The following is a 14975-nucleotide window of genomic DNA, read 5'->3' on the forward strand; positions in this document are numbered from 1 at the left end:
TTAAAATCAGGGATGGAATATTTAAGCATGCCTCCCTTTTCGCTTGATATTCATCACACAGACTGAGATTAGAGATTTTAGCGTTAAAGTCCCTAACTAGCGATATTGTGCACTGGGGATATGTTATATTTATCTTATCCAGCAGGAGTGTCATTTGTTGAGCTTGCTTATCCTGATGGTTTTTTGCGGAAAGTATGTATTTATAACAATAGATTCTTTATCTCCTATAGTTTTAAAAGGTACCTACTGATTCAACACCGTTAGTAAAACTGTTAAAATATCGTCTTCTCACAGATGACAACACCAAGGTTTATCAATATGTGGATGATGCAAAACTCTACTTTTAAAGTCTCCTCTGATTCAGACCTACAAATCCTCAAACACTGCATACACATTATCCAGGCTGGATGTCCCACTCATACCTGAAGCACACCCCAACCAAGATAGCATTCCTATAATTTCCCTAGAACGACAAACATTACAAACCTGGTCCAATGATGTGAACCTTGACAGCTTCAAACCTCAACTTGCACTGAATGCCAAGTTGCTTGGATTCACACTGGATTCCAACCTCACCCTCAAGGATCACATTGGCAAAAAAAGTAAACAACATTCTTTTAAAGAAAGTGAAACCATTTCACCAGAGTGACAGAGATTTATTAAGGCATGTACCACTGGATTCTGGCCCAGGGCCCCCACATTTGTAGGGGCCCCATCATTAAGATTTTACGACAGTCCCAGACATTGACATAACACAAACATGTTGGGGCCCCATGCACAATATGGAAAGAGGCTCGCAGGTCTCCAATATATCATACATAGTCAGTGGCTTTCCAGTGAATGAGGGCCCCCTGAAGGGCTGAGGGTCTGATAAAGGTTTGGGGGGCCAACGAGGAAGATTGTCAATGATCAGACCATAGTTGCTTAAGGTTTGAATGAACCAAACATGGATAATTAATTCACAGTTGTCCCAAGCAGGGGGTCCCATATTATGTTTGACCCTGGGCACCCAGAATCCTTAAGATGTCCATGCAGAGAGCTACTTCAGAACTGCTGTTCAAGCCTTATTATTGTTGCAGCTGGTTGGTGCTAATGCCCTGCTCCTAGCTACCGATAGGTTAAAAAAATATATGCAAAGTTGGCATGTATAAGCCTATGCTTCTTCACATACCCCTATTTTTACTGAAGTTTCCAAATATCACAAGAAACAGAGGTAAATTTTTTATAACTTTATTTAAAATATTGATCTCATTAAGATCCCACATTGCCTGGGAGAGAGCTTACACTTAGAGATAGCTCACACACAGAAATCATGTTCTTTAATTTTTGGCACTTGTTCCTGCTAGCATAACGTTAATGGTGAATGAGAGTGTTAACAAGTTAAATAAGCAAAGACACATCAAAGCAATTATCGAAGTTCCACATAATTAGCTGAACAATTCAGACTTTAAGGGAGTTGATGAAATTATTGTCACTATCCATTGGAGATTAGAGTGTATGTCCAACTTCTGACCCGATCACAATCGTGATTGAATAATCTATTTGGCTTCACAGTCAGTGAAGAGTGAAACAGTGTTAAAGACTATAGTTGACACATCACTCTTTCTAAAGTGAGGTTCAAATGGAATGACCCTGCATAAATATTTGAGGCATTAAATAAGTTGATTTCTTGTTTTTCTTTGGATAGGATGATATGAGCATTCATACCTTTAAAATTCAGTGCCTGGGGTAGGCGTTTTGATTACCGCATTATTTCACAGAGCATTTAAGGCCAATTCTGAAATTGCATAATGCACTTATGGACAAGAAATCCTAAAATATTGCATTGAGGTGTTCAAATTATATAGAAATGGATGTGAGGAAAAGTAAATATTATCAGACAGGGGGATGATGCACATAATGTTTGAAGACGTACACATTTGCCAGTTCGTTACTGGATTACTTTAAATCTTGTAATAATGTTTTGTTGATATTTGAATTTTCTGTTGGAAATGACAGGGTTTTCTTTTGAGTGCTGTGTTTTGTTTTGGTACTCTCTTGGAAATTGTCAAATCCAGTCTAAAAGCATTGCAAATAAATACAACAGCATATACAAACATATTGAAAATCCTCAACAGGTGAGCATTACACACTGAGAAATATTACAAAAAAAGCACACATAAAAAAGACAGAGAGGCTCAAGACGCTAAATCAGTATCAACAGCTATTTCCTACTACTACTATGAATTATCATCACTATAACGATAAGCAGCTTTCCAGAAAATTCAATGCACTATTCATCAACTTTTTCTGTAGGGGGCTTCGTCAGCTCAAACGTTGTGCGAGATGTTTCCAGGACTTTACCCAACTTGTCTATCTGTTGAATGCTCTGCGTCACTGTTATGGTGACCTGCTTCGTAGACATACGGTTCGACTGCCACTTAGTCTGCGGAATTGTGAAACAGATGGTCAGTAAGCATGACAAACCAGAAAATTTACACAGGGAGGACAAGGAGAGCTACCTAACAATGCTCATAAAGAATTTGCCTTCAATATATTTTAAAAATTAATTTCATTGTAGGTTTATTTAACAATTTGCATTCATTGTTATCAAATATTCTGAAAGTTAAGAATTTTCAAAGGATATTTGACCTACTTTAATATTAAACTGTGACAATTTTCTCAATAAGAAATTGATCATTCCAAGTAATCTTCTCCCTAACTTTTGTTGGATGGGTGCCATTCAACTCATGAAGCTGCAGTTGATTAGAAACTTGTGTGTTCGATGTGTGGTCTATGTGGGAAGCGTTTTGGTATAATTTGTAATGATTAGAGTGCTACTGTCGTTGTGTCGCATGTAGCTGTGTCTCAGCACATAGTGGAGTGAAAAGAAGTAAGAAATAGAATGTGTAATCTTACACAACAACATTTTGTACAGTTTTAAGAGTTTAGTTCTGAGCTTTGATCATATCATGTTCCTGTGATTGTGTAGCAGTGCTCATCCATGCAGTGGATCTAATCATGCAAAACTGATTCCGCTGAAACACTTGTTGAAGAAGAGACAGATATTTATCCACTTCCTGATAGTTTGGTGGCCTTGTATGTTTCTTGACGGTGCCAGAAAGGCGCTTCGTAGTTTTTCTGCATTTACAGAGATGGATGGAGTTTTTACAGATGAAGGACTTCATGTAGGGCATGGTGGTCAGCAAGAGTGGAAGTTTAGATTGCAGGGAGCAATTCTGTATCTTTGAAGTTGTATTTGAATAAAGGATAGACCAATGACCCTAAGAGCAACATCGCATACAGTGAAGGAGTGTCTGGCCATGGGTGGCAAGTGAAGCACTTGGTTGCTCTTGTCATATAGGTACAGGTGTAGTAGTTATCTGGCTACTGCATTTTTTAAGTATTTGGAGTTGGAAGAACAGACAGGAACTTCTGTGGGTCGAGGTATGAGTCTGCACATATTGCACTTGGTTTAACTGGGAGGTGTCTCTTGTAGAGGTCCAAGTTCCCCGAAGTTCTTCCATTCTCCCTGTGTAAGGATTTCTGTTTAAATTATTTGACTTCTAGGTGGTTTCTCAGCATCCATTGGCCAACAGCTTGAAGGCAGCAGTTTTGCCCAAAAGTGTCTAATTACAGAATGATTTAAGTGTCATTGATATAGTTACAGTATGTTATGTTGAAGGAGATCTGGTAGCAGACTCAAGCAGGCAGTGAATAGAAGTGGAGAGATGATCAAGTCTGGAGGTACAGCAGAAGTGGTATGGAAAGAAGATGATGAGAAAGGTAAGACTGAAAATATGTTTGATCTCTCAGAGGTGTAGTAGAAGATGCCATTTGCAATAGTCCTCAGGATGCTATTTACTCTAGTGTCAGTAGGATATAGTAGTGATGGACTTTGTCGTGAGGAGCATATCAGTAAAGATATACCATAATAGTGACACAGTTTCTTTCAACAGTTGAGTTGAGGTTGTCCCTGATTATGGAGATCATGGTCATTTTGGGAGTTCTGTCAGGGAGAAAGCCAGAGTGATGTTGGAGAGCACATTGTTTTTCCATGCATTTAGAGATCTGAAGACAATGGTCATGTTAACCTGATGATTACTGGGTGGACATAACATTTCGTTGAGGATATACCTTGCTGGATGTGTTTGCCCAGGGAAAATTTGGGAGAAATTGAGTTCCTTTAGTGAAGTATGATTTTGTGTGGGTGAAATTTAAGTCAGGCAGAATATTAAGATGGCCCGCAATACAGAGATTGTTGCGGTTTACAGTGATGGTGGTGGGGTCCAGGAAAGTATCTGTAAATCTTCAGCTTCTGTTGGAAGTTTACATATCAGCAAAACAGAACATGAAAAGCTAGGGAAAAGATGAGTAGAGGATTAGACATGATTTGCAATCTAGTGTGTTTGTAAGGTATCATTGAAAGTAAATCTAGCCCTCCAGCAGTTAGATGATTTCTTGTGAAGACTTATTACCTGGTATAACAAATCGGAAGTATTAGTTGAGGGGGTGGATATCCACCACAGATAATAATCACCGTCCTTGTCAGGGTGAATCTTCATAGTCAATAAATTGTTTTGGGTCGATGTGTAACATATTTATGCAGTGTCGAAACAGTAACAATGTCAAAACACAACACACATAAAAAATCTCAAACCAATTTAAAATGCCAGAGTAAATTTTAGTAAATAAAATGCCACCAGCACGACAGAATTCCAATACAGAAAACCAGAGGTAAGATTTTTGAAGTTGAAATATAAAAATAGCACCAAAAAGCTTTTGAGCGCCAACAGAGGGCTTCTGGTTGCACTTGCTTGGTACCAAGGTGCAAACTAAGGCCAACCTCAATGCAGTTTGGGTCGGATAGAGAAATCAGGTTCAACCAGGTCAGAAATTTTACCTTTGGCTAAGTCTTTGAAATGAAGGTCAAAAACCATTAGTGCAGCAATGCAGCAGGCTGTAGTTGAAGAGGGTTCCACATCATCGGATAGCTGCTGAACAAGGTATTGGTGATCCATTGCCCATTGATGGGAAAGCTATGAGTAGGAGAAATTTCAATTTCATGCCAAAGGACAGACTGTCGCTGGACGGATACTTTTTGCACCTTCCACCAGTAAATATGCCCACCTTTTAACTTACTATTTGGATGGCTGGAGGGGTGAATTGTCCCAGAGTTTGTCTTCTCTAGTTTAATGGGTACATTCCGAAGATCCCAGATGTCCTAAATGGGAAACCCCTAAGCCATTAAGATAAATGTCATGAAACTGATTAAGGACGGAGTTGGGCAACCTAATGGTCTTTCATGTTCAATTTCCAATATACACAGCAATTTAAACCTGATGGAAACTATTTTCATTTATTTTTTTGAGAGCCTTCCTGGTTGTGCTGCGTGTGGTAGTTCAGTTCACCTCACAATGGTCTTCCTCTGCCTTCCTCCTCGCAGCCTACATCTTAGCACCTCTCTTCTTTTCTCTCTGTACCATCTGTTATTGTTCATTCTTCTTCTCACTCTGCCCTCACCCCCTGACTATTTCAACCTCTCCTTCCAGGACTTCCAGCTCATGCACCCATTTGAAGGCCAGAGAAGGTCAGAGTGAATTGCCTACTTGGCGTTGTTAGGGCCAAGTAAGGCTTTGGGTCAGAAACATTTTCTGATTCACCTCATATTTTTCTTTGAACAGAGACTTAACAGCATTCCTTCCACAGAGTCACTGTTTAACCCATTCTCCCTTTGATTCCTAAGGCAGGCCAAAGGTTTTGCTATGACTGCTTCTCTACTGCTCCTAGATGTAATCTTCATTGCATACACTATGGATATAGCTCATGCCTGTGAGTGTATCCTCAGCCACTCCTATGCCTAACCAACAGACTCATGTTTGTGTAATGCCTCATCATTCCTTGACTCTGTCTGACTTTTTGGGTTGCACCAACACTGCTCCTGGATGAACTCCACAAACCCTTGTATGTATTAATTCCATGGGTTGCTGCTCCTCCACCCCTTCATGCACAACTCATATGTGAACACTTCAGACCCTACATGCAATTACAGTACAGTGCAATTGACAACACACATTACCTTCTGAATGAATGAGCGGTTGATTAGTTAATTAAAATCATCTATGTCTAAATCACCTTTACTGGCTCATGTCTTGGTGCATCATTCCATGGCCATATGATCTGTCTACAACCATCACCTGAAGTCAAAGCATGAAAGACAGATCATGTTGTTACATTGCCTTGGTCAGTGAATGCAAAAACATGCAGAGTAAAGGTACAGCAGGCCTGCAAAAGAGTAGAAAACCTTTAACATTATCCTTGTTTTTCCCATTGAAAGGGAATGAAAACATACTTTATTCTTCCTCAAATTACTTTGATGCATAGAACATGCAATGGTGCCTGCCACCTGCAATAACAGTCACTAGAAACCTTGAGATCGTTCTGAGCAAGTTACTTTTGGATGGGAAAGAAATGAGGACAATCATGGATAAAATGGACACCTCACCTCTTCCGTCCGCAGGACACTGCGCTTCTGCAGTGTTGTCCCTGTCGCTGGGACAGCCAGCTGCTGCCTGCTGGGGGCAGGACTTCCACTTGTGGGCTTCTTGTCATTCAGCGCTGGATCTGAGATCACGGAACACACCTTGAGATAAGCCTGGGCTGGATTAGGGAATCCATCATCAAAGAAATCAGCCACTGAAAAATAAGTTAAACAATCCTAGTTATAGGTCGTATCACTCCAAAACTTTCAGATCTTTCACTTAGAACACATTGATAATAATGGATAATCCTCACCAACTGGGCAAACACTTAGGTAAATCACAGGTCTTTAGATAATGCACAGAAGGGATGACAGCATGGAAAACACTTGGCACGTTCTTTGAGTATTATTTGGCACACACGTCAATATTAAACTAAAGTCCTTAGTAGCTAGTATTGGAGAATATTGGCCTCCAATACCTTGTATGAGGCTATAACAGAGTTGTAAAAATTGCTAGCGTATTTGGGGCACATATACCCATTTACCTAAGGAACTCTTGACACATGGCCATGGTTGGGATGTGATAATTATCATACTTTTTAAAAACCTATGCCACAAGGATGGGAATTTATAAGGTGCGATAATGATTGACTACTATCTAGCGGCGGATCCTCCACTATGGCGGAGGTATGTTGCCCCATAACCCCTCCCCGCCAGAAGAAGCAGCTGCAAAACTTTCACTGTAAAACAATAATAAACTGTGTTTTTTATCTTTTTATAGTAAAAGGGGTGGGGCCATAGGGTTGTGACAAGCACTCCCCCTCAGTGCGCATGTATGTTTGGCTGTCTCAGGCCAGCCAAACACACATGCGCACTGGGCGCTCTCCAACCCAGCAATGCAGGCACTGCGTTGCTGTGTTGGAGACAGCAGGTAGAGACTTTCACTCTCCCTCTGAGTGCCCTGGCTGTGCGATGCGTCCCAAAGCAGCCTTAGGATTGGCTGCAGGGCAAGCTGGAAGCCTGTGACTGCAGTAGAGGAGAAGAGGGGAGCGGAGCAGATCACCAGTGCGGCGGGTAAGGTAAGTTATTTTATTATTTATTTCTTTTTTTGTTGTTGTTGCCTCCCCGACATGCGCCGAGCCACCTTGCCCCGTCCCTTTTCCCTCCCACGAGCTGCTGCTGCTACTATCGTCCTCATTACGAGTTCAGGGCTGAATTCCAAGATCTGTGCAAACATGTGTTGACACAGGGAGCGGAATATCCTCGTAGTATTCCACAGATAAATTCTAGCTGAAAATTATGGGGGGAAAGACCTGGAAAAAAGGCGATTAGTGTGTTCCACGTTAGGCCTTGTTTTCCTGTTGAAACTCAGAGTAGGAGCAATTTGCTGCTCATGTTAAATACTTCACCCAAGGACAATGGTATTTAACATGTATAGTAAATGAATACCAAGGGCAGCTTTAGGACAGTGCGACCGGTGCAGCCACACCTGACTCTGATCTCAGTAACAATATCAAGAAAACGCTGGTGCTTAATGTTCCTGCTGGAGAGAGATCAAGTTTTGTCTAGTGGCAGTTTTGGCTTATCATAAAGTAGCGCACTGGGTTAATGTACCTGCTGAAAAGAAAGTGTACACTATGTAGCTCACAGAACCGAGTCCGAGTGAATTATGAGAAGCGCTATAAAAAAAACGAAATACATGTAGGAGAGGGGCTATGGAGAGATGAGGGGCACTGTTGGTGAGGGAATTCGTGGAAAAGGAGGACATGGGGTAAAGTTGCCCAAAAAGACCATTTCACTGGGCACCACCAGCGCTAAAGCTGGCCATGTTAATGTCCCACCCTATTCAGGCTTGCAATGAGGGCCTAAATGTTGAGCCACAATCCTCAGAAACTGGTATTTAGTGCGCATTTTTCCATAATAACGTTGAGAGGGATGAGGTAATGACCAGAAAACGTATAATTCACAGGGACTGTAAAAGAACATGTCACCTTAATGTAGGATTCGAGCATTTTTCTGCATTTACAGTAACACTTGAAATGTTGTGCAACCTCATCACGATTACCACAGATTTCTACTATTACTGTAGTACTCTAAATTAGATTAAATTGCATTTCGGAGACCCATGTTTACCTCAGTCTTTTCTGTTTGTTAAAATCTTCTGTTAATAATCCCCATGCAAGAGTACATAAATGCTTTGCTTTGTTTAGAATAGTATCCAAGACTCCTTGTACAGGTGCCAGGCAAGCCTGAACTGCTTTCAGCCAACCTAAACTGGATCTGGTTCTAGGCATTTTTACACCAGTGATGGCCAATTTACCAGTGAAATTTATACCGACTACACGTGGACATTTGCACAAAATAAGCACGGAAAAAACAGCATTCTGCATTAGTCAATTGAAGCACATGTTGGTTGAAAACTGTTTTAAAATTGGTCGCCTTGAATTCCAGTACAAAATTACCCATCACCAATGCAAAATTGTCTCACCCTAATACGCTTCGTGTGATCTGGTCCACTTTGTACATTCCAGAATTACTCAGGCCCAACTCAACGGATTTCGGGTCACCATTAGCACCTGATGTTCCTAGCTGGCAGGCTAGGGCAGAGCACCACATAATTCACTTAAAGTGGATGCTCGCTATGTTTGAATTAATCATCATTTCTGATGCATGTATAAAGCTTTTCGCAGCTAAACCGTAAATGAAGGAGAGTCATGCATATAAAAATATGTAAGGTTAGAAGATCTTTTTATCAGGGGCGGCCCCTCCGAAATGGCTGAAATAAATAAATAAAATTATAATACAACTATTTTATTATAATTGTATTTTTTAACTAACCAGTCTGCCGACTCTAGGGTGAGACGGGCCATCCTTTGTGTCAGCAGCAGGGAGGAGGAGTGGTAGGTGCACTGTAAGTGCACATGTCAGTTTGGCCAGCCAACTTAGGACAGCCAAACTGACATGCGCACTTAGAACACAGCCGTGGAGGACCAGTGCAGGCTCCCTGTTCCTAACTGAGCAGGATTTCAGCCTGCTCAGACCTCTCCCTGCACGTCTCTCAAGCTGGGTAACAGCATGAGAGCAGCATCTGGATTGGATGGGGAGGGAATCAGAGAAGCACACAGGCAACGGTAGCAGAGGAACACCGAGGCGGCGTATTATTTTAAACTATTCCCTCCCACTCTGTGTACTGCCCCACCAAGTGTTACTGGCAGCAGCTGCTGTTGCTTTTTACATCCCTATTTAGTATGTGATGCCATAGTTACTCATTTCTGTCACTGATGCACAGGGTTCTGAAGAAGCCAATGAAATGGTAATATACAAAGATAGTCAACACGCGAATATATGGTAGGTTCTAGGCAGGGCGCTCAGCTATCAGTGTTGTAGCAGTCCAAGTGGTACTGGAGACAAGAAGCCTGAGGGGGCCTTTTAACCTGGATTATTGCTCTAATTTGCTGTTGCAGCAGTTAGGAAGGCCATTTTCCTTGCTTGCACTAGGACCCATTGCATCCTTGCCACGCTACTGGTTCTAAGAATTTTAATCTAGCGTCCACAGTTTATACTTCTGACTTCTGTGACTTTCTCTTGAATTTGCATGTATGTACAACCATATTCTGAGCACCGGAAAGCGATTGGGTGAAAAAGCGTCTGGCTGAACACCGTTACTGTACTTTGATCAGTTTTATTTTGTGCCCAATCGCAAGTTTTCCTTTTCTGGCCATGGGGAATACGCTGCCACTTTGCAACTATTTTTTCCTCACAATGTAGCTATTGCCACAATAAAGGTTTCTTATGGAGAAGACTTAACAATAGGGTCTAACTGACTACAAGGGCGTGTGACAATGATGGAAGCAAGGAGTCGTCCAAGAAGAGCAATGCAAATAAGAATGATTATCTAAAGATCAGGACAACACCGAAGAGAGGCGTACTCTCAAACACCCACAGTCCCACACGGACTCTAGTAATAGTTACTAACACTAGAGGTATCCTAGCAGCATTTACAGATACATTGTTTAGATTAAATGCATTAAGGGGCCCGGATAACGTGGGTGTCTGTTGGCTTATTGTGTATGCTTATCTCATATAGGCAGTCATTGAGCACATAGGACTTTAGGTGAAGATCGACATAAAAACGAATAAATAAAGGTCAAAAATTTTGAAATATGTTACTGGCCATCTGCCATTCTTCCCCATGTACTCCTGACAGCTAGATAGCCACAGAAGCCTAATTAAATAGTGCTGCAGTTGTAAGTGATGGAAACCGGTCAGCAGGCTGGGAAGGGGAGCGAAGGTACTGGGTTGGGGGCACACACTGGCATCGAGAGCATGTTGGTGTTTGCCATGTGGTAAAATGTCCACAAATCATCAGAACCTTTTTAATGAGTGTGTTGCATCAGGGCTAAAGTGAGAATGGCATCCATTGACACAGAAGGTAACCTTTCCATACTCACTGACCTGTTTGATTCTCTTCTCTTTGGGCCAAGGAACAACTCAACTCAAGGGTCTCAACATATTTTTCCAAATTATCACATCCACACAATTGAGGTTTTCTTGCCTACTGATTCACTCACTGTGTTGACATTACAGCAATAAGATCTTGATGCCAGGATCTGCTGTTTCCACATTTCATCTTCCTCATGCTTTGATCATAAGCCAAATCATTTTTTTTTTCCGTCAAGTGCTGAAGAAACCTTCCTTACCTCCAAAGCCCAATCTGGGAATTGAAGCTGCAAATCACTTTTCACTTTCTTGTCCTTGCACTCCATTCTCCTGGTTTCTATGTGTGTTGCCAACTAATGGGAGGCAATCTTTGGACATAGTTACTTCTTCAGGCACATAATGGCATAGAAGAAGAGAGAGAACATAGGTTTGTATCCCCTTTACTCTTCTTTTCTACCAGGAATGATTTTAGCTTGATCACTTTTGACAGCTTAACACAAACTGCAGGGTGACTGTCTAAATAGCCTCCACCTTCTCCTCATCCAAGTGACATTGATGATAAGATTCCATCCTATTTCACTCTTCTCCCTGTGAATGAGGGAGATTTGTGGTCCACATTCATTGCATCCCCTGACTTAATGACCATAAAGACACAATTCCCCCAACATTCAGGAAAATCCATCTCGGTTTCAAGAAGAATTGCAGAGTGTGTTTGAGGTGTGCAGACCCATTTGGTCAGATGTGAATCAATTTTGGGTTTGATAGTTCCAAATGAGGGGAGGAAAATACTGGTAGACAAAGGATCATGGCTGTGGATGGTACCTGGGGATGATGGGGAGGGAGGTGAATGCTCTAAAGTGTGCACTGTTAAATGTGATTTCAGAGATTTGCCCCGTGAAACTAATTGGACTAAAATTTCAAATTGTATGATCTCATGCTGGTGGTTGGGGGGGAATTCATTATTAGGTTGCTCTAGAGGAGTTTGGTGTGGGCAAATTAAAGGGTTACAATAGTGCTTGTCCTGACACATCGACTAGAGTGGACAAGTATGAGATTACTGGTTGCTATTTCTTGTCCTGGGAGTGGGGGAAGGAGGTATTGTTGAGTTGGTTAAATAGTTGAAGAGTTACATCCACTGCCCCTACGACATGCAGGGATTTAGGAAAGAGATACAGTTGTCGGGAACTACCTATGATAAACATAAGTAAGATTAAAGTCCTGTCCTGGAATGTGTGGGGCTTGGGCACATCACAAAAAAGATATAGGCCCTCATTATAACTTTGGCGGTCTATTCTATAAACCGCCGAAGTCACCACCGCCAGATGGCTGACAGTGTTGGCGGTCTGAAGACTGCCATATTATGACTGTTGATTGCCCTCCACCACTATTTGGCAGGGAAGCCGCCAGCAGCCATACTGCCGGTCAGCGGTCTACTGGAACTTGCTCCACTGCCACGTCACCACAACATGGCCACCGCATTACAACATTGTAAATGGCGTGGCGGTGTTGTGTTGGCGGGGCGCTGGCAGCAGAGCAAGCGCCATGGACCCCGTTCCCTCTGGGACGACCACTGCGACCACCAGGTAAGGTGATCATCCGACAGGGGAGGGGGGGTGTTGAGTGTTGTGTGCCGGAATGGGTTTGTGTATGTGTGTGTGAATGGAGGGGGGTGTTGTGTGTGTTTGTGTGCATATGTGTGCAAGTGTCTGTGTGCTTGTGTGAATGCCTGTATGCAGGGGTGTGGGTCTGTTGTGGACTTGTGTGTACGTGTGTGTGAATGAGTGAGCGTGGATGTGTGCGTGTATGTATGTAAGTGTGGTGAGTGCGTGCGTGGATTGGGGGTTGAGGGGTAAGTACAGGAATCGGGGAGGGGGTGCTTGGAGGAGTGGGGGCTTCTGATGGGGTCAGGGGTGGGAGGGCCTCCTACATGGAGGGGGGGTTGGGGAGTCCTGTTGTGGCAACAGGAATTAGTATTCCTGTCGCCAGTATTCTTTCGGCCAGGGATTTTGAGGCAGGACTGCCGCCACGGAATCCCTAGCGGAAAGGATGCTCATTATACTGCAGGCGGTGTTAGGTGGACCACCAGGTCGAAGGTGGTCAACATTCGGCCAGGCTGTCTCTCTGCCCTGGTGGTACAGACGGTGAACTGGCTGTGATGCAGCCAGTTCACTGCCGCGGTCATTATTTGGCAGTCCTGCACCCCTACTCTGTTAGCAGTCTGACCGCAACCGCAGCTGTGGCGGGGCAGGACCACCAAGGTCATAATGGCCACCATAGAGTACTATCCCTGCTCAAATGACACAGTGTGAGTGTTGCTTGAATCCAGGAAATACAACTTACAGAAGAAGAGGCAGGAAAATTAGCGAAAAAATGGAGGGGCGAGGTGTATTCTGCCAATTATTCCTCCTACTCTCGGAGGGGGGGTCCTGGTGTGGTTTGCCCTGGGTGTTCAGTTTGCGATGACGTTTATAGAGGTGGATGTGGAGGGCTGATACATAGTCCTGCATGGCAGATTAGATGGCACAGACGTGACATTTGTGAACTCATATGGCCCAAATTTAAATAATTCCTCCTTCTAAGATGGAATCCAAGACGTGGCATCCACAGCGGCTGTTTTGGATGGGTGATTTTAATTGCATAGATGATGGTGAGTTAGATCCCCATCCTGCAAGCTAGAATACCAGACCAAAAATGGCAGCACAGTTGTGGGGGCTGTGACACATTTGGGGCTGTGCGACATATGGAGGGAGACACACCCAACTAAGCAAGAAACCACTTGTTACTCCCAACACATGGCATGTTTAGTATGCTAGATTGTATCCTAATGACTAAACACTATGCCCCCAGGGTTATGGAGGCGACTCACTTATCACGCTATTTATTGGACCATGCTCCACCCATGTGCATACTTGAACGGGGTTGTGATCACTGACTGCCCTGTACATGGCGATTCCCAACAGACTTATTGCAGGACAGTGTGGGTCGAGAAACACTTGTAGAGACTTTGAACGCTGATTGGATGTTCACACAGAGCCATGCCACAACACATGCTAACCAGTGCTAAAGTACAAGTGCTCCTGTACAAAATGTATATGTAATCGGTTTATCCATGATTGGCATATTTGATTTACTAGTAAGTCCCTAGTAAAGTGCACTGGAGGTGCCAGGGCCTGTAAATCAAATGCTGCTAGTAGGCCTGCAGCACTGGTTGTGCCACCCACATAATTAGCTCTGTAATCATGTCTCAGACCTGCCACTGCAGTGTCTGTGTGTGCAGTTTTAACTGTAAATTTGACTTGGCAAGGGTACCCACTTGCCAGGCCTAAACCTTCCCTTTTCTTGCATGCGAGGCACCCCTAAGGTAGGCCCTAGGCAGCCCCAAGGGCAGGGTGCAGTGTATGGTTAAGGTAGGACATATAGTAATGTGTTTATATGTCCTGACCGTGACATATTGCTAAATTCGTTTTTCACTGTTGCAAGGCCTGTCTGTCTCATAGGTTAACTTGGAGGCTACCTTTAAATCTGATTAAAATGTAGATTCCCTTTGGGAGCGGATGGACATGTGGAGTTTGGGGTCTCTGAGCTCACAATTTGAAAATACACCTTTTAGTAAACTTGATTTTAAGATTGTGTGTTTGAAAATGCCACTTTTAGAAAGTGAGCATTTTTCTTGCTTATACCATTTCTGTGACTCTGCTTGTTTGTGGATTCCCTGTCTGGGTCAGTTTGACAGTTGGACTGGTTGCCCCTCACACAAGACAGTGAAACAAAGGGAGCTGGGGTGTAGTCTGCATTTCCTAATGAGCCATCTGTGCTAGGAGGGAGGGGAGGAGTGGTCATGCAGGAGAGCGATGCGTCGATCCGGTCAGTACTCTTGGTTCCGAGCAGGCCTTGTGTTGTTTTTTACATGCCCATCGGTACTTGCGTCGAAAATCCTGCCGCACGATGATCCGAAAACCACGCAGCGTGGGTTGTGATCTCACCAGCCTCCGTCTGTGATGCTGTGCGTCATTTCTCCAGCTCCGTGCGTTGATTCTTTGGTCGCGTTGCAGGTGAGCGTTGATTTTCAGCTGCA

At 43.2% G+C, this 14975-nt stretch overlaps 1 protein-coding gene across 2 annotated transcripts in view; it reads right to left on the reverse strand.

Moving 5' to 3' along the window:
• Positions 1 to 1224: 1224 nt before the first annotated feature.
• LOC138295431 (brain and acute leukemia cytoplasmic protein-like) overlaps positions 1225 to 14975 on the reverse strand; it is a 640139-nt gene continuing 626388 nt past the window's right edge. Inside the window, exons 3-4 of one of the 2 annotated variants that reach the window (XM_069233729.1) lie at positions 6485 to 6675; positions 1225 to 4338 (exon numbers count right to left, since the gene is read on the reverse strand). In XM_069233729.1, coding sequence (XP_069089830.1) covers positions 4309 to 4338; positions 6485 to 6675 — 221 coding nt within the window. In that variant the 3' untranslated portion in view covers positions 1225 to 4308. The remainder of the gene's footprint in view (positions 4339 to 6484; positions 6676 to 14975) is intronic. The other variant, XM_069233728.1, reaches the window with a different exon arrangement.

Source organism: Pleurodeles waltl, chromosome 5, assembly GCF_031143425.1.
Source record: "Pleurodeles waltl isolate 20211129_DDA chromosome 5, aPleWal1.hap1.20221129, whole genome shotgun sequence".
NCBI classification, from domain to species: domain Eukaryota; kingdom Metazoa; phylum Chordata; class Amphibia; order Caudata; family Salamandridae; genus Pleurodeles; species Pleurodeles waltl.